Genomic DNA, 23,278 nt, shown 5'->3' with positions numbered 1-23,278 from the left:
GCTCATTGTCAACTTATTATTATAACAATTCTTGTAAGTTAATTTTATTGCTGACACTGCGTTTCGGGGTCATCAACATATTGTGCCCCCCCTGCCCCAAAAGTCAAACTCCGCCTATGATAACCGCTTACCGGAGGGTTTCACCCACTGGAGGGGGGTTATCATTTTCATCAGAGACAGTGATGCTTTTATCCTAGTTGCTGTTTCTTTATAATTTTTTATCCCTTGCACGTTTCAGTTAAAAAAAAAAAAAAAAAAAAACATTTTTTGTTCTTTGACGAACATAATTTCATATTAATTATTATGAAGAAAATGTGTTGAAAATGTCCTGAATCTGAGCTGAGTGAGGCCACGCCTCTGGCCTCTGATTGGCTACTCACCCCACCTGGAGGACGACCATCCAACGCTCCTTTTCCGGGATTCCGACGTCGGCCTAGGCGAGCTATGCGGACTGCTATCGGCTAGCTGCGGCTGGACAAAAACTACTCACACCCAGAAGCAAAACTTGTCACGATTTGCCTTTTTAGGTACGTGTGGCTTTCTATGACCATTCATTGTGGTGACTGCTGTTGAGTATTTGAAAAACTGGAGCAGCCAAAGAGACATAGTCAAGAGTATGAAGGTTTCATTGCTCGTCGGCTAACTCCGTTAGCGTTTGCTGTGGCAAAAACTTTCGAGGCAAATTCTGAAGTAAGGGTCGCTGCGTGTTAAAGCTGTCGTTTTGGTCGTTTGGGATCACATTCGCCAACGTCGACTATTAAATGAATTTCCTGTGCTTGATTGCGTTGCTTAATGATGCTGTGGAGCACTGCCCTGGCCTGTTCAACGCCAGCTCTCTTTTGGGAAAGATCATTGAAACATGGCGCCATGATCTATCAAATACTATTGTATTTTGATATCAGACTAAAACACTAGATGGCATTTGGGAATCAACTAGCATCAAACCTGAATGAGTTTGACTCGACTAGACGTTTAGTGACGTGCCCGTTATCTTCAGCAGTGAATTGTTGCGGTAACATGACGGGCGACGGGCGGAGATTTTAGGATTAACATCCTTTATAGTGCAGGGGATGGGGGGGATTTGGTGTGGGGCAGATGAGATTATTAACAACAGACAGTGTCAGTACGACAGCTCCTGTTTGTCCCAACTCGGTTGTTTGGAAGAGGGGCGTGACCAAACGATCAGATTACGCTGGTTTCTCCAGATCCGTTTGCACTGGCTTTCACGCCACACCAACTAGTTTGTCATTATGCCATGTGGGGGACACTTACGACAGGTGACACTATTCCAATCATGCATGGTTTTAAGCAAATCATGTAATAAAAGCTTGATACTGTAACATCTTTGAGTATATGTTTCTTGAATGTTGTATTGTGCACATAAACGGCTCTGAAGTGCAAGTGTGCTTTTGCATCAATTTGCGACAGTCGTGTGGCAGCACGACACACTGCTTGACGACAACTTCCCTACGCGTTCAATGACGTTGAGCAGCCGAAGTTTTTACAAAATTGTTAAAGCGATTGTCTTCAGCACGTGGGTTGAAATAGTTATTCTTCGTTTTTTTTCAGGAAACAAAAAAAAAAAAAAAAAATGACCAGACGTTCAGAGTTAGATATTCGTGACATCACAATGGAAAATGGGCGCGACATGAAGGGGTTATGTGTTTTTATGCAGCTATAATCTAATATAGAATGTATGGAGTTTTGGGATACTAATGTTAACAGGATATGGGTTCGTATTTTATGTTTTCCCTCTGTGTGATTCGGTAATGATGGTGAAACTAAAGTGACTCAGATACGCCCATCAGATGTTTGTCAATATTCCTGTGAAATGCATGCTGTCAAAGTTGGGTTTTGCAGGGTGAGTTGAATTATGTGAATTTGTGGTGAGCAACATTTTTACTGTTCAGTAGTGAAGATTGAGTGTGTGTTACTATCAAAAAAGTAAGGTTGGTTCACTTCTGATTTATACAAATTTCTTAGCAAAACTACCAAAAGGTGATCTGGAAAGTTAATCAAACTGTTTAAACCGTCACAAAACATTGAATTAACTTTCCAGCCAAAGCTTTAAGTGACTTTTTAGTGATCAAGCGGTCTTGGAATGAGTTTGACACTAGTAAGGATACCACAGGCGGTTATACACACCACTTGTCAATAAAGTTTACTAAAGGTTTCCACATTTGTTCAATATCCTCTGCCTTCCCTCTCATGGCATAAATTAGTTTTTCCAGCATAACAGAGTTCGTCATTTCCTTAATCCATTAATTTTTGGGAAGTGTGTCAATTTTCTTACAGAAGAGCCCAATGAGCCTCCTGGCCTGTAGTAGTTTAAAGTGTCTTTTTTGCAAATCACAAAGTCTCTGGGTTAAAACATTGCTACCGTAATTGAAAAAGGAAAAAAAAAAAAAAACACTAACCTGACATGTATTTTTTTCTTCTAATTCTACCGGAATAGAATTGATTACATCACATACACAAAGTGTTGCGTGCGATATACCGTAATTTTCGGACTATAAGCCGCGACTTTTTTCCTTCATTTTGAATCCTGCAGCTTACTTGTTGATTTATTTTGGTTAATGGGTAACACTTTATTTGACAGCGGCGTTATAAGACTCATAAGACGGTCATAATTATGACATGACAGTATCATGGGTATAACTGAATGCTTATGACAGATGTCATTAAGTGTCATCAGGCAAATGATGTCACTAACTCCATTTATGTTCATCTTGGATCTTTTACATCTATTCAAAAGTGAGATAATTTGCCGGATAACAGTAAATGATAGAGCTGGGAATCTTTGGGCACCTAACGATTCGATTACGATTCAGAGGCTCCGATTCGATTATGAAACGATTATTAATGCACCCCCCTCCTTTTTTTTTTTTTAAATTAAAAAAAAAAAATTATGTTTTGTACATTAGTTCCAAAATTGTTCAAAAATCCTCTCAGGCTAAACCAAACTACTATTTCAGTATCAAGTTAACATATAACAGTAAACAAATATACAAAAATAACAGTAAATAAAAAAACTCCAGTCCCCATTCTGTATCAGCAGCTTTAAACTACATTCAATTAATTTAATGTTGTGAATCAACTGTTACAGTTGTTAGAATTGATCCCGTTATTCCACAATTTCCCTTCTGTCTACTTTTGTCAAAGTTTTAAAACTATTTCATCATTTAAAGATAGATTCAAGACAAGATTCTGCCGATTTAGGAGTATTTTAGATAAAAAAATTAATTAGGTTCGCTACAACAGAGCCTTCTAGATAGGTTTACTGCTTTAAGATGGCGGCTGTTTACTTACGCTGGAAAGTCTGTCATTTCGCATCTCTGTTCAATAACATATGTTCTAACACCGACGTCGTCTGTCATTTTGCATCTAGTTCTACATATATATGATATCTACTGTAGCCGTATGTTTGTAGCAACTAGCAACTGGGCGTTGTTTGTAGCGGCTGTCAGCTGCAATCAGGTATGTTTTTTTTTATCTAGTGGTATGAGTTGAACATGATATTTACTCTCGGTCCGTTCCTCATTGCGTCCCAAAGACCGCGCTGACTGTTTTATTTCCGTTTTACCTGGTATAATTCAATAATCGGAATTTGGATATTTGTGAATCGTTCTCGAATCTTCCACGGCCGAATCGCGAATAATCTAAGAATCGGAAATTTCCCACGCCTCTACTAAATGACATCTGTTATAAGCATTCATTAATGCTCATGACAGTGTCATGTCATCATTATAATTGTCTAATGACAGTTATATGGCGCCACTGTCGAATAAGTGTTACTAAATACCATAACTAGCAATTAATGAAACAACTGGAACAGTAACTGAAAAAATATTTAGCATAGCACATAAATTTTGATTGTTATTTACATCTGTAGCACTACAATGCATGCTCGGAGGCATGTTGGACAATAATAGTGTTGACAGCAGGTGGCAGCAGAGGTTGACTGTTTCCCCAGTGGGAGCAGTGACGGCTAAATGAAGCTTCTCGAAGCAATGAAGCTTTGCTGGTAATTGGTTCAAATCTTCATGGTGGTTCATTTGGTCTTATGACAGTCGTACGATGCTGCGGTCAAATAAAGTGTTACCAGTTAATATCTTTTGGTGCAATTATCCCATAATTCAGTAAGGACAGCTGCGGCTTATAAGCCAGTGCGGCTTGTCAAAACGTGTCAAATTTGGTGGGTGTCGGCTTATAAACATGTGCGCCTTATAGTGTGAAAATTACAGTATAGTTTAAATGTTCTCTGAGTGAGTCGTTCATTCTTTTTTTCTGGATGTTTTTTTTAATTTATTTTTATTTCTTGACTACTGGGCAAGAATTCATACTTATTTGGACTGTTTTCAAGCGTGCAGATCTTTTCCTTTTCCTGGTCATTGCCATTGCTTATATTATACCCATCATCCAAAACTTTTTCATTGGTCAATGTCTCCTTGATCTATAGCTTAAATCATGAGACGGAAAAGAAGGCATACACATACAATCTATGCGATTTAAGGCATCAAAAAGAAACATCTCGTGGACTACATGAGCAGCCCTCAAGCCTGATCTTAAAATAGCTCACCGCTTATGGAACATTCTGATATTCTTAGCATGTTGTCGAAGTGATCATTTGAAAATGTAAATAGTCGCAGAGATTTGGCTATATGAATTAGGGTAACAATTAGGGTTGTTGTAGGGTCATGTTTTTTTGCTCCCGATCCGATCGTTTTAGTTTGAGTATCTGCCAATCCTGATATTTCACGATCCGATTGCTTTTTTTTTTTTTTTTTTTTTTTTTGCTCCCGATTCAATTCCAATCATTCCCGATAATTTTTCCCGATCATATACATTTTGGCAACGCATTAAGAAAAAAATGAATACAACTCGGACTAATATGTACATTCAACATACAGTACATAAGTACTGTATTTGTTTATTATGACAATAAATACTCAAGACATTATTAACATTCTTTCTGTGAGTGGGATCCACGGATAGAAAGACTTGTAATTCTTAAAGGATAAATGTGACTGTATATTGTGACTAAATATTGCCATCTAGTGTATTTGTTGAGCTTTCAGTAAATGATACTGCAGCCATTTAACTTCTGCCCAAATGCATGATGGGAAGTGCAACCATGACTGCGTAGGGGCACCAATTGGTATATCTTCTCTGCGTTGGGAAAGAGCATAGGGTGTTAAGAAAATGATCAGCTACTACCTTTCTTCCCCATATTGCCTCCCACGATAATTGTATTTTCTGAGAGCGGTATTGTAAGGCTTTAGCCACATAAAAATGGCCCCAAAGGCTGTCAAAATTCTCTCTACTCATTATACGCTGCCTTTTAGCGCTATTTATAGGTAAAACGGCGTCTTTATAGATTGAACGTGACAATGTGTAAGTGAGTCGTGCAGCGCATGCGTTAATTATTTAACGTGATTAATTAAAAAAAATACCGCCGTTAACGCAATAAATTTGATAGCCCTACTTTAAGCCAAAGCTACTCTGGATGAGTGTAAGATATTTTGGCTGTAACGTTAAATACAATTAGAAAACAATTTAAATAAAATATATTTAAAAAAGGCATTTCCGATAATTTTTTGCCGATTCCGATACTTTGAAAATGATGTGATTGGACCCGATCAATCGCGATCGTGACATCTTTAGTAACAATAAGTTACTGCGGAAAAATAATTGACATGACCGTTGTTTTATCTTAAATGGATTTCATTAAATATATACCGTAATAACATAATTAGAGGTAATTTGTCCAAATGTGTTACAAAAGTGTTCATCAAACTTCACAGTATTCCGTATCAAATAAGTTGCTGTATTAAGTGTTACCATCTTTTGCTGCAGTTACCGGTAAGATTCGTAAATGATTATTTGTATGAATTTTGAAATTCTTTGATTTTGGAGATGTGGTTTTCTAGGAAATTATGCAGCACTGTATTATCTACTTTCTAGTTAAAACCCAAACCCTTTAAAGGTATCTTTTGTTTGATAATATCAAGTTACTGTGAAACATAAGAGCAGCATGTCGAGATGTATTATCATTCATATTCACTCTGCACCCCCCCACACCCCAACCCCACCCCTACAGAGGCTCCTACAGTCACCTGTCAGAAGGTGTGGAGGAACAACATCACTTGGACAAAAAAATATAAGGACTTCAGGATAAGGATACTTCAGACTATGTAACCGGCATGTTGCAGATGGCTTTGTTTCAAAGCTGCACAATGGAAGAGGAGGTCTATGTGCAGAGAATGTGGAGGTGGGAGAGGTTTCTGCATCCAGGCCTGGACAAGCACAGTGACACCGCAGTGACCTGCACAGTTCTTTTTGGAATGAGTTGATTTCTTTTATTTTTTTTATTTCCCCCCTCCTGTTGCCACATTGACATTTAAAGTTGGGCTCTCAAAGCATTCGGCATGGACTTGGACATACTTTTATAAGGTTGAAGACACAAAAGATACCATTTCAGTTGAAATCAAGTTTTGAACGACGTCTTCAGAGTTCAATTTCATATTAGGCGAAAGTGAATTTCTTTTCATTTTTATATCAATTTTGACAGTTCAACAGTGTGGAGCCGTCCTGCCTGCAGCCCTCAGCCATGCTCAGTTTCTTCCACCCAGCCAGTGCCTAAATAAGACCCCTTGGGACAATCATACAAGTCATCAGCAGCTGCTGTGCTCAATCCTTTGCCTGTTTTTTTATGATGTGCTTCTGTTCTCTGCCTGTTGGCCCTTCATCCGCTAAATCTTTAATTTTCTGCTCGCTTATTTTGAGGTTTACTTGATTTTTCCTTTCCAAGCCAGATTCAAGCACAGCAATTGCAATCCATTGACAAACGTTTAATGCTGTGCTTTAGTATGCACAAGTAGGAGTGTTATTGTTGAAAAAGACGTAATTACCTTATTGCGCCAAACGCAGTACCATTGAAGCCATACAAAAATATTTATGAATTTCCTATACATATTTTTGTATCACTTGCTCTTGCTTTTATAATGCTTGAAATCTAATTTAGCTTAGGGAATTTTATATATACATAACATGAAAATGCAAGTAGAATTGTATACTGTATTGCTATAAGATTTTAAAGAATATATATTTGAGTGTTGTAGTGCTGGGAAGTTTGCCGACTGTTTCCATTCATATGCTGCTTTGATTTATTTCATCCCATGGCCTCTTCCAAACAAACACTTTTGTCACTCTAACTCGTCAAACATCATTTTCAGTTGATAGATAGTAGATAGCTACCTCTCTCTCGGTCTTCCCATCATTGCTCAGTCTCTGATGCCGGGCTTCAGTGGTGGGGGTGTTGGGGGAGGAGTAGGTGGCCAGGTTTCTGCTCCTCCCCGCCCTTTTAGACCCAGCCGATATGTCCCGGTGTCTGCAGCAACAACCTTCCTTGTTGGATCCACCACCCTCTTCTTCTGCTTCACGTGAGTCCCTCACCTTAAATGAAATTTCAGTCTTGCACTGTATTTTATATATTCTTACAACCAGTGGCGGTTCTAGGATTTTTCTGAAACAGGCCAAGAAGGGGCCACATGTAATCATCTGGGGTCAAGTGTGGCTGCCATCTTTGTTTAGTGTTTGATTAGGTCAACAAAGAAATACGCAGATTATCCTGCGTCTGGCGGTAAACATATCTTTGCTTGACACTGTCAAGCACAAATGAACCACTAAAGTTTGTAGCAGTTTGTATTCAATCATACTGTGTGCAAGAAGGGATATAATGCATGGAACCATAATATTAATCAGTTTTGAAAAGCCATTTTAAACACAAAAAGCAGCAATAATGTTTAACATACTCTGGAATGGGCCTGAACGATATTGGAAAAAACTATCATTGTGATTTCTTGGTTTGCGATACATTCCATATTAAAACTAGAAGAATTTTCACCAAATAACTTGAATAGCTCTGTTAGGGATATTCCTGAACGTTATAGGAAAAAAATAACTTTGCGAAGGCTCCACACTTCTGGCATTGGATGCATTGGTGCGCCTAATTTTTTTCTTAAGGTGCACCAGCACAAAATGTAGACGCACCCACATTATTCATTGCTAGACCGTTATCGTCATACTTGAAATCACTCCATATCATTCATATAAATCATTCATTCATCTTCTGAACCGCTTATCCTTACGAGGTTTGTGGGGGTGCTGGAGCCTATCAATCACAGCTAACTCCAGGCAAAAGGCAGCCAGTCGCAGGGCACACATAGACACACAACCATTCACGCACACACTCAAACCTACGGACAATTTGGAGTGTTCAATCAGCATACCATGCACGTATTTTTGGCATGTGGCTGGAACCCGGAGAAAACCCAAGCGCGCTGCCTTCATAATGTGAATGATTTAATAACGTAGAAAAATGCTTGTCTTTATTAAATGCTTAATTGAGTGAGTCCACTCAAATTCACTCACGCTTTGATACTCACGCTGCCTAGAGCAACCTCTCACACAATAAACGAGTGGCGTACCGCAAGCAACACGTCACTTCCGCTCATTAATATTCATGATGTTACCTACTGTTGCTGGGGGGGGGACACGCCACCGTTTGTCCTCAAGAGGAAATGAATGGAAATCGTGTACGAAGGAGATGTTTACAGAGCTAAACCTACCAAATCTGTCCGAAAATGATGTCCCTGGGGCCAAATTCACTGGTAAAGATGTGGAAGAACATAGAAATGTTCAGTTAAAGAGAGGTTTGAGTGTTGAGGGCTGAAAAAGATGAAAAAAATGAGCCAACCTAAGCATAGCCTTAGCTTTTTTATCGACACCTTTTTCTTACGCGACTGACAATAACATTCTCCCGTTTCAACAAGCTATCCTTTACCACCAGCCCTGTCTTTCTTATATATTATATCTTCTGTTTGTCCTACGTCTCTGTCCGTTCTTTGGGGGTAATTTGTTAGTTTTGTGTAGCGATCGCAAATGCTACTCAGCGACAGCCAACAATGTTTTAATTTTTTCATTAATAACAAATCTTAATTGTATATTTTATTTACACTTCTCCTAAACTAGTTGTTTTTTTTTTACAACACAAAAGGTAACAGTGGCAGTCAGATACCATTTTAAATGTTTTCAGGTCATTCATTGTCAGACGAAAGCAGCACGGCACGTCACGCTAAAAAATAAAAAAAAATATCAAAATGGCTTACCTCTTTGTTCTCTGAAAGACCATGCCAACCCAACAAATTCTTTACTGTATATGATATTTGAATGGATTCACCGAGCTGGTGTTAAAAGTCCACGCAAGTTGATTCATTGTTCACATTTTTTCATCCGAAGTTTTGGTTTCGAGAAACGTATGAAGAAAACTTCCTTCATATGTCGTAATGTCGAGAGTCGTTTCTACAAATTTCATAAAAGCAATGTTTGATCGGCATGTTTGTTTTTGAAAGATTACTGGAGAAAAGTTGAAAAAATAACATAGCTTCTATAAGAGGGCGGGTCTATAACTTAACTCTTCTGCTTCCGGAGGAAGTCACGGTCTAAACATAGCATTCGTGCGGTACGCTATTGCCACAGCACACTTCAGACTAGGCTACCGCTAGTGTGTAACAACCTTAAGGGTGATTAACACGTTTGTGTTTTTGATCGTAAAGTTACCGGAGTCTTCTCTGGCCAAATCAAGACCACAAACCTGTCAATCATTGTTAACTTTAAGTACCAAATGGCAGCTGCACTGGTGACCAAAAAAAAACCCGTTTGGTCGCACTGCTTAGCAGGAGAGAGGGTGAGAGGCTGTGGAACTGTAGGAGCATGAAGCAGAAAAACAAGTTGTGTGTGCCCCCCCCCCCCCCCCCCCCCAAAAAAAAAAAAATTAAATATCACGCATCCTTGCAATGCGAGTATTGCGCATCCGCAAAACGCGATGACAATGTTCAAACGATTTATCGTTCTGGCCTGCTCTAGAAACAACATTCTCTCTCACTTCAGAAAAGAAGGATTCACCGATTTCTTTGGTCTGTGCTAAAATGGGAACAGGGGCACTTCAGAGGCCATTCAAATTGGAGGTGGGGCCATTGCCCCTGGTGCCCCACCCCTAAAACCGCCACTGCTTACAACATAAAAGATTTAGATAAGATTTACATTGCATACATCTGCATATTATTTTGTATTCTGTCTTATTGAGTGAGGTGCAGTTTTTTCACATTTGGTGCCCACGAATATTGTCAGAGGTGTTTAACTTTTTATGCTGCTGACTCATAATGGATTGAAATCCTTTTCCCTTCATGCTATGCACAAAAAGAAAGCAATATCAGCTTTTAGGAGTGTTTTCTAATATCACTTAGAGGACCCATTCACATAAGCAAAACCGGCTGGCTGAAGCTTTTTAAAAAGCACCCCAAGTCCAATTTCTTTAAAGTGGTCAGTGGCAAATGTTATTGAGCAACCATTTTAAACATGCTAGTTTTTAACAGGCAAAGCACCCATTATGCCCCCATTGAGTGAAAATGAAACAATGATGCAACCTCTTTTATTCACTTGCAGCTAACAATTTATGGTGTTGGATCACCATTTAACTGGAGAAATCTCGAATTATACAATGCTGATTCACCTTGTACAGACAAAGCATCCCTAAAAGTGATCATTCTGACAAAAATGTTCAAAACGGCTGTTTTGTTAAAAAAAAAAAAAAAAGTGACAGTGTACTTTTCTTGTTCTTATATCTCATAGCTGTCCATGGTTGTATGAGTACTTCTCCCCCATCATTCCCATTTATATCGCTGTGATCTTCCTCTTCACGCTGGCCAACTTCTGTATGGCTACTTTTATGGATCCTGGAGTCTTCCCCCGAGGTAGATACAAGATGATATTTTTTTGGCTTTATATTATGACTTTATGCTTTTTTTTTTTTTTTTTTTAACTTTGGATCTGACACATTTTTTTCATGATGTTTTGCTGATCCTGATCCGATACTATTTTTAAACGGTTAAAAATAATGCAAAAAAGAATACAGCCAATAAATAACATCATTTTTTTAAGTGAACACTGCTGGCACCTTCTTGAGAAATGCTCTGTTTAAAAATGGTACACAATGCTTTCCTTCTATTATTGGTTTCTCAAAGAAAATAGTCCTACACAGCGGACTTGTTTACTAAGTGATTTGCATTAGAGCAGCCCAAAAGCGAGATGTCACAGTGCTGTAAAATACACGTGAAAACTGGATCAAATCTGATCTTTTGACCAAATCCGATACTGTCCGATTCTCTAAAAATAGCTGCAATGCAGATACTGAGTATTAGATTAATTTTTTAGCCAATGTGCCAGCATTACAATGAGAGGCATTTGGTTGTCTTAAACCAAACATGTCATAACATGCTTTAATTTTGACCATTATGATTGATTTGTTTAAGTGCTAAAACTTGACCAGGATGTTTTGGAATGCTTACATGGTTTCTTCAAGCGCCAATAGGTGTGTACATGTTTTGATAAATGCATTCCGTCTACTGTGTCAAACTTGTGGCACGATATTCATCTAAAATGTTGTCCTTATCGGGTTGCGACTTTATCTACAGTCTCTTTACCTGGCAACCTTTGCATGCGAAAGCTAAGTGAACTGGAACCGAATTTATCACAGAAAACGCATTGTAGAATTCTCTGTTATTTTGTCAGTCTTTTATTCAGTTTTTTATCGTGCCCACCCATTATTTCAGTTTTCTCTAGCAGCTTCCAAATGCAATCAAGTCTTGTTTTTTTATTTATTTATTTTTGGCCTACTCCACAGCGGAGGAGGATGAGGACAAAGAGGATGATTTTCGTGCACCACTCTATAAAACGGTGGAGATCAAAGGCATCCAGGTGCGGATGAAATGGTGCTCCACCTGTCGCTTCTACCGACCCCCGCGCTGCTCACATTGCTCAGTCTGTGACAACTGTGTGGAGGTATGTGCACAATTCACACATTGCATCTCTAACTAAAATCAAGGGATGAAAAATTATTGTTTGATCAAAAAAATAATTGAGCAATATAACATGAGGGAGTGATGTAGTGTCCAAAGGTTTGAAACTTATGAGCTACTTCGTGTGCACTGATTAATGCAAAGGGCTACTACAGTAGTTTGATATGCGCATCTGGTTCAGGTTCATGTACATTTTTCAGGGTTTTCAGTACTTTTCCATGTTGAAACTTTGACAGTGCAAAAAATTGTATTTCACTGTTGACTGAAATAAAGATTATTTGTAGATGAAATTTGAATAATGTCTTCGTTTCTTTGATGGTTTTTACAATTTGTCCTCTGTGCTTTGTCAGGACTTCGACCACCACTGTCCCTGGGTGAACAACTGTATTGGTCGACGGAACTATCGCTACTTCTTTCTCTTCCTGCTCTCACTCACCACCCACATAGTGGATGTTTTTGGCTTTGGCCTCCTTTATGTGCTTCACCACCGCCAGCAACTTGACACGCCACATGCTGCTGTGACGTATCCTTTACCTCGCCCTCAAGATGTAAATTAAAAACAGTACTACATACTGTACTGTGATTCCAGATTTTCTGTCTTTGTTTACCTTTGCCTGGGTTTGGCTTCGTATTTTTCCTTAGCTTCTGCCCTACCAGTATGGCAGTGATGTGTGTTGCTGGTCTGTTTTTTGTCCCAGTTGCTGGCCTGACTGGGTTCCATATTGTGCTTGTGGCTCGAGGTCGCACCACAAATGAGCAGGTAAATGCAAGTTGAGACATTTCAGGTGTGTGTGTTTTTATTAAATCCACACTGAACACCTAAAGAATTCTGTGCTTTTCCTGCTTCCATTTCCGGAACGCTTTAGGTGACCGGAAAGTTTCGTGGAGGCGTTAACCCCTTCACTAACGGTTGTGTGAGGAATATTTCACATGTACTTTGCAGCTCACTGGCTCCCAGGTTAGTCTTCCTTCATTTTCTTTTAAAAGGCCTAAAACTAGTGTTTTTTTTATACTGCCTTTTTCTTCCTTTTTCTACCTCCTCTTTCATTTTTCTAATGAGTCTAGATTGGAATAAATCATGTATGACATATATAGAAAGTTATGAATGGAACTACGGTTTGCACCACCGTCTGGCGGTTAGCAGCGATGAAGTATAAATAGAAATAATTTTCTTCTTTTTTGTTATTTTATGATGTATGGCATCATTTGTACTTTGTTTTAGATATACGGGTCGGTCACGGAAGCCTCAGACAGTAGAAATACAGCCTCCCTTCCTCAGGCCGCCTCTCACAGAGGCACAGCTAGAAGCCAAGGTCCTGGACAATGGCATCCAGAATGATCGACACAGCACAAGAGTAAGAACAGTAAACACCCACATGTCTTTAAAAAACACACACCAGAGTTAACAAGTTTTTCGAGGTATGAGCTGAAGTTTAGCTAATTGTTTGATATTCATGGCGTTAGCTACTGTTGCTGGGGGGGACAAGCTCCCGTTTGTCCCCAATAGAAAATGAATGAAAATAGGGTATGAAGGAGATGTTTACAGAGCTAAACCTACCAATTCTGTCTGAAAATGATGTCCCTTGTGCCAAATTCACTGGTAAATATGTGAAAGAACATACAAAAGTTCAGTTAGAGATGGCTTGCGTGTTGAGGGCTGAAAAAGATGGGAAAAAGACACGTTTGCCTTATGTTACTGACAATGACGTTCTCCTGTTTCAACAAGCTATCCTTTACCACCATATGCCCAGTCTTTCTTATATATTATATCTTCTGGTTGTCTTACGTCTCTGATCGTTCTTAGGGGTAATTCATATTGTTAGTTTTGTGTAGCGAACACAAATGCTACTCGGTGACAACAAACGAACACTTTGAATTTTTTCATTAATAACAAATCCTAATTCTATTAAATTATTTACACTTCCCCCTTACTAAAGTTGTTTCGTTACATCAGAAAAGATAACAACGGTGGGAGTCAGATGCCACTTTAATTTTTTTCAGGTCATTCATTGTCAGACAGAAGCAGCACGGCAAAACGCCACGCTAAAAAATAAAAATATCAAAATGGCTTACCTCTTCGTCCTCTGTAGGATCAAGCTGATCCATTCTTCACATTTTGTCCTCCGAGTTCTTAGTTCCGGGAAACGGATGAAGAAAAAAGATCCTTCATATGTCATAATGTCTAGAGTCGTTTCTACAAGTTCCATAGCAGCAATGTTTGATCGGCATGTTTGTTTTGAAAGATTCCCAGAGAAAACTAGCACAAATATGGTGGTTTGTATGCGAGTGCATATCTATAATGTCTCACTTAGGCTTTACAATGCGACGTCACGGTCTAAAATAGCATTCGTGCATTTTTTTTTTTTTTTATGTCTCAATATGAAGTGTTGTGTGTGTTTAGAAAAGTTCATTTACTGTAATTCAGAATGAGGCTGGAAGATAAAATGTTTTAAATATAAAGCACCACGAACACTGTGTGCATTTAATGTCATGAAGACCTGATGTCCACATATTTGGATATCACGTTTTACGTCATGTAGACTACAATATTAACATTTGGTACACAAGTATACCCTACGTGATCCGAAATTCCACGTATGTGGATGACCGGTTGCTACTATAATTGCCAGTATTTTTTTTAAAAAAAATTTATAATTAATTAATTTTATATATTTCTTTATAAATAAATGTATGATTAAATATATTAACATTAAATTAAAAAGTTTGGGGTTTGTTTTTAAATTTCATAGTATTTGACTGCCATTGCCAACAGTAGATGTACAATTCATTTAAACAGGGATGACTGGCTGTGAATGCTCATTGATGGAGCTACTTGTGATGGCGTACTTTTAATTTTCAACATGCTGGTATTTTTTTTATTTATTTTTTTTAAGTCAAAGAGCAGTTTGGATCAAATGGAGAGTCAGTCAGCAGACACGGAGCCTCCACCTCCCCCAAAGCCAGAGCTTCGTTATCCTGGCCTGTCTCGTGGTGACACAGAGGGTAAGATGCGCGAACATACACGCACCCATGTCAAATCCAAGTTATTGTTTCATTTCCTAGTCATATGCTCACTGCTTTTCTTTTAGAAAGCAGCTTGTTGACAGAAGGTGTTCCCACACAATCTATGTACAAGTATCGACCTGCGTTCAACAGCCCAGGAAAGAACCACAGTGCCCACACACATGGCAAGGTACTCACTTGATAAATCTTGATACTCTCGTGAAAATGTAGCATTTATTGTACATATGAAATAAGTCTTAAACACTGCAGTATGTGATTTAACTTAAACAAGTTAAATCCAACTTGAGTATTTTTTTTCCATTGGGAAAATCTAGCTCCCCTGCACTTACCTTCTATTTATGATGTATTCCCTAATGCTTTGGAAAGTATTACTCCCTCCTCTCTCTGATGTCGATTGTGGTTAACACCAAGCCCCTCTTTTTTGTTTGTTTGTTTTGTTTTTACTCGAAATTGATCGTTCAGTGGCCATCGGTTGATCAGTAAGTCCTAAGCAAGTGTCATGTGTTTCCCTTTTCCAATCTGTGTGTTGGAGTGGATCTTCCCCTTCCCCCCTGAAGTGCATTGACTGGAATGTGTAGTCGACATACTGTGTATTTCCATTTCTGTCTTTGACATTCAACGTCAGTGCCTGTTCGAACCAGTCAATGTTTCCAATGCAGTAGTGTGATGATGGAGTAGCGCACAGATCAAGCATCCACCCCTCCCCCTTTGTCCACCACCACACTTTTATTCCTGTTGGAATCTGTCGGATGAACTGTGTTTCTGTGCTGCCGCTGCAATTTTTCCTGTGGTAACATGGGGACTTCTTGGTCTTTCTTCATCCTCTTCTCGCTCATCATCCTCATAACATTTCCACCCCCTCTCTCCTGTGTACACCTCCCCCCTGCTGTCTGTGTATCCGTCTCTCCTCCTCTTTACTCTCCTCAGGTGATCCGCGGGGAGAGCCTCGACTCTCCGTCTCCCTCTATTCTTCACTCCAGCCGCCATCCCAGTTATCGTTCGGAACCGAGCAGCCTGGACGGGGCCACAGTGGTGGGGGGTGTTGCGGGGGCTTTCAGAGGGGGAGCAGAGAGGGCTGAGGGTCCTGGAGGCTTAAGCAGAACCGTCGGAGGGGTATCGGGGGGCATGTCGGGTTACTCTCTGACTGGACGCTCCCATACTTCGTACCCATCCTCTCTGGTTCTATCCACTGGGGGCTCCCACTCTTCCAGTCTGCGCTCAGCGCACTTGGCGCACAATCCTCTGGCCACCCTCCAGTCAGAAGGAACTACAGATACCAGCTACAAAAGTCTAGCTAACCAGACCCCACGAAACGGCAGTTTGTCCTACGACAGCCTGCTCACGCCATCCGATAGCCCCGAGTTTGAGTCGGCCGCCCACGAATTGTCGCCGCAGAAGCCTCGTGCGCCTTTCCCCTTAATGACAGGGGCCGCGGTGAGAGGCCAGCCTGAAGTAGTGTCCCCCACTTCTCCGCTACAGGGCTATACGTCGCCCTTCCTCTCAGCTCAGCTCACCCAGCAGAGGGAGGGCCATCTGCTCCAGGGATCCGCCACTTTCTCCTCCCCCCAAAGGGCCTATCTGCGTGCCGTCAGCCCGCCCCCTCCTTCCGGGCCCCCTGTGACACTGCACCTGCTACAGCATAACCACGACTCCTCCACCTCCTCCTCCAGAGTGCCCCGTAACTCTGTGTCGTCGTCGTCCTCCCCGGGGGCTCGCTCGCCCGAGCCCCCGGTCACCCCGCCGCCTCGCGGCATCTCCCTGGGCAAGTCCCAGTCTTACGCTGGGGAGGCGGGACCCCAGCAAAAGCTTCGGGCCGCTGTGGTGCTGGGAGGGGGAGGAGCTGGAGGAGGGCATCAGGCTCCACAGTGAGTAATGATACGTCGCCGTCACGCTTAGCCTTTTCCCTTTCTTCCTAATCTTCCTCTTCTTCCTCCCTACCTTGTGTCAGCCATCCTCTTCCTCCTTGATCTGTGTGAGTCCTTCTTTTCCTCCTCTAGTTTCCAGACGGACAATTAGTGTAAGAAGCATGCCAGCATGCGGTCATTTTTCATCCAGTAGCCTTTTCGTTTTGTCGTCCCGTGACCCCTGTAGGTCTTTCAAGTAAAATAGGAGCGAAACCTTGAACTGTGTTTGGAATCACTCCCTATCCACTATACGTGGTTCTCAAACCTTTTACTCCAGGTACAAAATATTTATTTTTTTCAAGTACCCACTGCATGAACAACATTCCAATAAGTACGCCTGAGCGAGTATTTTCGTTCCTTTTTGCAAACCATTGCAGCACTGTGCTTGAATATTGCAAAAACGATACTTATTGATTCACTAAATATATATTGCATATAAGATAAACTATGTGCCTACTTTGAAAAGTTGTACGAGAATAAGATAAAAAAATGAAAATAAAATATAGATAAAAATAGAATAAAAATAAAAATAACATTTTGGTACTTACACCAAGTATATCCTTAAAAAATAGTTGCAGAGGTTTTATTCCTTTAAAGGTATATCAACATGACATTAAAATAATGTAACACTGCATTGAGATATATGAAAGTAATAAAAATAAAACAATTCAACTCGCAACATAAGTGGAATATAAATAAGACCTTAATGTTTGAAAACAGCTCAAAAACAGTAAATACAAATGTAGCAACTGTACTTTAAAGATAAATAAGCCTGTATTGTACTTAACAAACACATGATTAAATGACCAATTTTAAGATATGGTAATTTGCACAGTTTTAACATGTGACTTTTTTCAGTGATTCTGTGCATCACTAATAATCAATCATAATTGCGCTATTTTGTGAATTCACCATTTTGTGGTGTTGTCTGAATGTTTCGTACTGGTCAATAGTGGTTACACTACAGCATGGGTGTCCAAACCTGTCCTCAAGAGCCGCTGTGGGTCCTGGTTTTTGTTCCTACCAATTGAGCACAGACATTTTAACCAATGAAGTTTGTGCTAAAACAAGTAGCACCTGACTGTAATCAACTGATTACACTGTGAGACACCAGACTGGTGAAAAGATGTCATCTTGTTTTGTAGGAATGAAATCCAGCACCCACTGTGGCCCTACGTGGAATAGTTTGGACACCACTGCAAGTGTAGAGTGACCACAGTAAATCCCACAATGCATTTTGAAAAGTAGGGGACAACTAATGGTTACTTGACACGCAATATGTCCCATGATGCGTTGTGCAGAAAGTAAATCTATCACTTGAATGTTCATACAAGTTCATATTAGTTTTGTAAAATTTAGTTATGTTGAAAAAAAATCATTTGATTGTCATTTTTATCATTGTTCAATTTTTTGAATGAAGGTTCTCACTTACACTCAAAATTTTTAGCAGAAATTATGTTAAGAAAAAAAAAACATTTTAAGCAAACTGGACTTAGATGCATGGTCAAGTGAGAGTGAGATACAGTCTGGCTAAGCTGTTGCCACTCTGCTTCACATTTAATGGCAGTTCCTGGCACGGCCGGGTTGGGCGGTCGCCTGGGGCAGCAAATTGCTAGGGGCGCATGCAGTATTATACTATTATAATTGGCAGCCCTAGTATTGCTACGAGGCGCACTGCAGGCCGCCACAGTTATTGTCTGCACGCAACCCCAAAAGGAGAAGGCGGGGTTGACTTTGATTTTTAATGTGCAGAGAACCCCCCCCCCCCTTGAATATTTCGCCTAAGTTGTATAATGTGTATGTATTCTTTCTGTTAAGAATTCTTCATGTCATTTAATAGTTTGGCCGCTTAATTAAATATTTTCTATTTAGAGCGGCACTTTTATTTTGGTAACTCCTCGTGCTTTTATTTCATGTTCTGCGTTTCCCAGTTCATGCATCTACTCCTTCAATGATGACGTGAGTATGCCTTGTAAAGTGAATTAAAGGCACTGCACAAAGATCGTGAGCATTCCTCACAATGCAAGGTGAAGGAATAGTTGTGTTAAATGTGCTTTCCGTGCTGTCCGTTTTTAAAAAAAAAAAATTTATTGTTCATACTTGTAATTTCGTAGTTGTCAGCTTGTTTTTCGTATCGGTTACGACTGTTAGCATCATATCAGGATAATTAATGTGAGGAGTGAATGTAGTGGTTTGAAGGGTGTTAGCGTGCAAATGTTCACTATAGTGGGTTTTAGGGCTGTCCCAAACGACTAATTTCCTCCCGATTAGTCAGCGGACTATTTTTACGATTAGTCGACTAATCTAATAATTTTTTTTTTTTAATTTTTTTTTTTTTTTTTTACTACTTTAATAATTTAATTTTTGTTGAAGCTTATTAATTCACAAAAAACATTTTGGAACACCTACATTCTTTATTAACGTATAAATAAATAACATAAATCAATATAATAAATAATAATAATAATAATAAATCAATAATAAATCACAAACAATGAGGTCAAATGATGCTGGCATTAACTAGTACCAAAAAAAAAAAAATGTAAACGGAAACACTGAGACTTCACCTCTTTAACAGGAGTCAAAACAATTATTTCTCTTTTTGTGGTATGTTATTGTCTATATTGTTCTAAATGTTAAAATGAATTGCTATGTCCCGGACAACCATTTTCAGAATACTTTGTGTGAGTTCAGATGCTTTTTCTGGTGTTCATTACGCATTTTTGGGGGAGGGGAAAAACTGTTACAACTATTTTGAATGAGAGGCACACATACTCACAGTAACAAAAATTAAATATATAGTATTAATTTTATAGTATACTACAATATGTATATACACAATGATACTTTATAATATAAAGTGACTAACATTAGTGCAGTCATGGATTACAGTAAGCAGGCCAGTGCTGTTTCCATATATATTTTCATTATATTATGTATATACAGGATGTATGTATATATTTTCCCCAAGTGGGAGCTCCCATGATCCTAATAAATTTAATAATAATTAAAAAAAAAAAAAATAAATATATATATATATATATATATATATATATATATATATATATATACAATTATATATACATTAATTATTTTATTAAATAAAAATGCACGTTGATACGACGCACATAAAGGTAACTTCCATTTTAAAAAATCGTTAGAAAGTTGTATGGTCTAACAATCTGCTAGCTTGTTGTTGCTTGTTGTCTTGGAAAAATATACTTGGGTGACGGCGCTTCAAGTGTTCGTTCATAGCTGACGTGCTACCGTGGTATACGAGCTCAGCTTAGCAAAGAGTACACACAGTGGCACCCTCCATATTTTCCTTGAAATTATTCCAGGCTCGGGCTATTCTGGTCTGCTTTTTTGGCTTTATGCCACTTTCATGTGTCACCAGTTCTGCCCTTTTTGGTAATTGGCGGTGTTTTCAACTCCTCGCCATAATGAGGAGTGAACTGGCGATTCACTTGGCTCGTTGTCGTTGGTTTGGCCCATGTCCTCCTCAGGAAGGCGGCGGCGTTCATAAAAACACCGAGAGGCGTCGGATGGCTCTTTATCGATACTTTTATTGTCCAAAACAAAAACGCAGGGGCTGCAGCCACTGAACTCCGCGCTACCCGCGCAGCGCGCACTTTCCAAACTCACCGATCTCACTCCCTCTGTTTCGCTCCCTCTCTCTCGCTCGCTCGCCCACTTTCTTCCTCTTTGCTCAATCTGACAATGCCGGTCACATTGAAATAACAGCGGCCCCCTTGGGGTGTTCGTCATAACCGCTTGCATCGCGAGCGCCCGCCATTCTAAACTTTATCCGCATGTAATTTTTATTTTAACCCGTCACTACCCGTCGATGGTATGTTTTGCCCGTCGACGCATTTACGTCATCGATGATGTCGACAACGTCGACTAGTCGGGACAGCTCTAGTGGGTTAATAGTTAAAAAGATGTGGTTTAATAAGATAAATACATTAAAGAGTTCTGTGAATGTTGACTACATCTGTGTTATTCACCAGATACTAAAAGTGTGTACATGTATGCACACCTGCACATGAGCCCCAAAAAAGTATGAGTTCAGCTCTTGCGGTTTCTAACCGGAGACCCTGTAGTGGTGAACACATCTACACCAATTAGTCACAAGTAGAATCTTCCACACTTTATTATTTCTACAATATTTTATTAATGTTTGTGATGTTAAATTAATATTCTCTCGCATATATTTATTGTTGTGCACTTTCAACTGGTTTGGTGGACTTAATAAGTGTAACATTCTTAGCAAATACTGTGTTTTGGTTCATAGGGTTGTGCTAAGTATACTTCATTCGCTGTAGTTTGTGGGTCAAGCATTTTGGGGGGTTTTTTGGCTAATTTTTTAGGCTAATTTTTGGGGGGAGATTGGGTGGGCGCCAAAATGTCTTTTCACCCAGGGCAATATGTTGGCTAGGAACACCATTGTTAACATTTTATGTAAGTGCAACATACATTTCAAGATTTAACATTTCAAATTCTGCTAAGCACAATTAACTTGATGAGTTAAGAATACTCGAAATAACAAGGCACTGACAAGAACTTGAAAATTTGAGTTGTGCTCCCTTAATCTTAAATTTGTACTTTACACTGTAAGAAGTGTTAATTTTATCATTTGGCTAGTGAGTGAACTGTATAGTCCACACATGAAAATCCTGAATAGTGAATAGGGAATGAGTGAACGATTCCGAACGCAGCCTTAGTGTTTATTCCTGATGTGGTTATTAAAATATCACAACCATCTCTTTTTCCTCTTCTCACGATTGCTCTCCAATCAGATCAACCTCTCGCACAATTTTGGCCAATCACACCACGTCTAAACCAGGGGGCGGAGTGAAGAAGGTGACCGGCGTCGGAGGGACCACTTACGAGATTTCGGTTTGAGTGACAGGCGCTTCATTCCATCCACTGAGGAAGAGGAAAGAAAAGTCACTGGGCAATTTGTAATTGTTTCTTCCCTCACCTGGATATTATTTGCGACTGCAGAGCCAAAAGCAGCACTCCGTGCACACCTGCCTGCCTGGTACCGACTGGCCTTGTCGATCCCAACAAAGACTGCACATTGGTTCCTGTTTTACAGGCCACTTTGTAATGCACAGACCATTTGAGGTCTGTTCCTTCAAGGACAGAACATGCCCGGATGCGGTTTGACATTGGTACGTTAGTAGTACGCAGTATTTTTGACACTTGAGGGTGGCCTGTTGAATTTTAAGGAGGATTTAAAAGTGTTGACCAATGAGGACGACTTTGATTTATGGACCACACATCCTGTTGCGTGAAAAGCATCATCAAGAAAATCCAACTTATAAAAACACAGTATCATTTTAGTTTTATAAGTCCTCGTTTTTAAATATTTTATAAAAAAAAAAAAAAATGTGTAAGATCTTACAGATTATTATTGGGTCCTGTTGTCAGGTGTTAAAGATGACTTATCAATGAGGGTGGCAAATGTATAATGTGTATAATTCTTTATTTTTAATTACAAATGTGTTGCCTGTTTATAATTGACGGCTGCATCAGCCACTTGTGAGCTCTTGCTGAAATTGTTGTGATCCAAAGAGTCGACTTCGGAGGTGGCAAGAAAAAAAAAACAACAACAATTGAGCTTTATTTTCAAAAGCCACAGAAAAATTTGGAGTGGAACGCGTTTTGGTTGAATGTACCTGTGTAATGTTTATGTGCTTGAGGCGTTATGCAAAATCCAATTTGTAGCTTTAAGATCATCGTCTGTCTTGTTTCGATGCAACATTTTGATCCTTTTAATGGATGACCAGCCAATTAAGACTGGGGCGCAGATGGGATTGGAGGTGAGGGTCTCATATTTTAACAATATTACAGCTGCAATGAGAGTCTGCGTGTAGTCATGGTACTATTAAAGGGAGAAAAAAAACATGTAGCACTCGGGATGTCCTGATCACATTTTTTTTCCTGTGGAGGGGGGGGGGTGACATCCTTTTTTTTTTTTTTTTTTTTTTTTTTTTTTTTTTTTTTTTTTGAGCAAAATTTTCCCAACATGGCAGCCAAATCAGAGGGCAGCCATATCAGAGGGTTAGCACAGCAGTGTTTTAAACCAAGTCAAAAAATTTTCAAATCCTTAATTTTTTTGCACATCAATGGTACAGCACAAAATATGGTTGCATTTAAAATCTCAACTAAGCTTATATATATATATACATATATATATATAAAATGCCATGATTTTAACGAGGTCGCGTACTTACCTTGTTTTGACCCAAAAACTCCATGTAGCATGTATTACCGAGTGTCAAGACACAGCTGTGAATGGCCACAACCGGATTTTTGGGGGATTTTTTTGGTTGAAACATGGTAATATAACAAGGGTCACAATGCAGAAATCACAGACATCAATGAGTGGTCGAGATTTTCTTTTTCATATATTTACCCTTTTAG

At 39.4% G+C, this 23,278-nt stretch overlaps 1 protein-coding gene across 2 annotated transcripts; it reads left to right on the top strand.

The window, feature by feature from the left end:
- Positions 1-393: 393 nt before the first annotated feature.
- Positions 394-22,808, top strand: zdhhc5b (zinc finger DHHC-type palmitoyltransferase 5b). 2 transcript variants are annotated; one of them, XM_057851005.1, is made up of 13 exons: positions 394-527; positions 6,101-7,442; positions 10,693-10,814; positions 11,744-11,901; positions 12,269-12,441; positions 12,576-12,678; positions 12,785-12,876; positions 13,141-13,273; positions 14,813-14,921; positions 15,008-15,111; positions 15,870-16,807; positions 16,891-16,914; positions 21,646-22,808. In XM_057851005.1, the coding sequence occupies exons 2-12, from the start codon at positions 7,294-7,296 to the stop codon at positions 16,907-16,909; spliced, it is 2,100 nt and encodes a 699-aa protein (XP_057706988.1). In that variant the 5' UTR covers positions 394-527; positions 6,101-7,293; the 3' UTR covers positions 16,910-16,914; positions 21,646-22,808. The 2 variants fall into 2 exon arrangements, with proteins under 2 accessions (XP_057706988.1, XP_057706987.1); XM_057851004.1 differs by lacking the exon at positions 16,891-16,914.
- The last annotated feature ends 470 nt before the right edge of the window (positions 22,809-23,278 follow it).

The sequence above is a fragment of the Corythoichthys intestinalis genome, chromosome 11 (genome assembly GCF_030265065.1).
Source record: "Corythoichthys intestinalis isolate RoL2023-P3 chromosome 11, ASM3026506v1, whole genome shotgun sequence".
NCBI classification, from domain to species: domain Eukaryota; kingdom Metazoa; phylum Chordata; class Actinopteri; order Syngnathiformes; family Syngnathidae; genus Corythoichthys; species Corythoichthys intestinalis.
Note: the sequence above shows the minus strand (reverse complement) of the source record. Positions and strands in the feature narration are given on the sequence as shown.

What these genes read in the sequence shown, in the direction of transcription:
- zdhhc5b (XM_057851004.1), top strand. Translation starts at nt 7,294, where the DNA reads ATGCCGGGCTTCAGTGGTGGGGGTGTTGGGGGAGGAGTAGGTGGCCAG. An exon ending in TCCTGGAGTCTTCCCCCGAG is followed by an intron (nt 10,815 to 11,743) that starts GTAGATACAAGA and finishes CCTACTCCACAG; the next exon opens with CGGAGGAGGATGAGGACAAA. An exon ending in GTCGCACCACAAATGAGCAG is followed by an intron (nt 12,679 to 12,784) that starts GTAAATGCAAGT and finishes GGAACGCTTTAG; the next exon opens with GTGACCGGAAAGTTTCGTGG.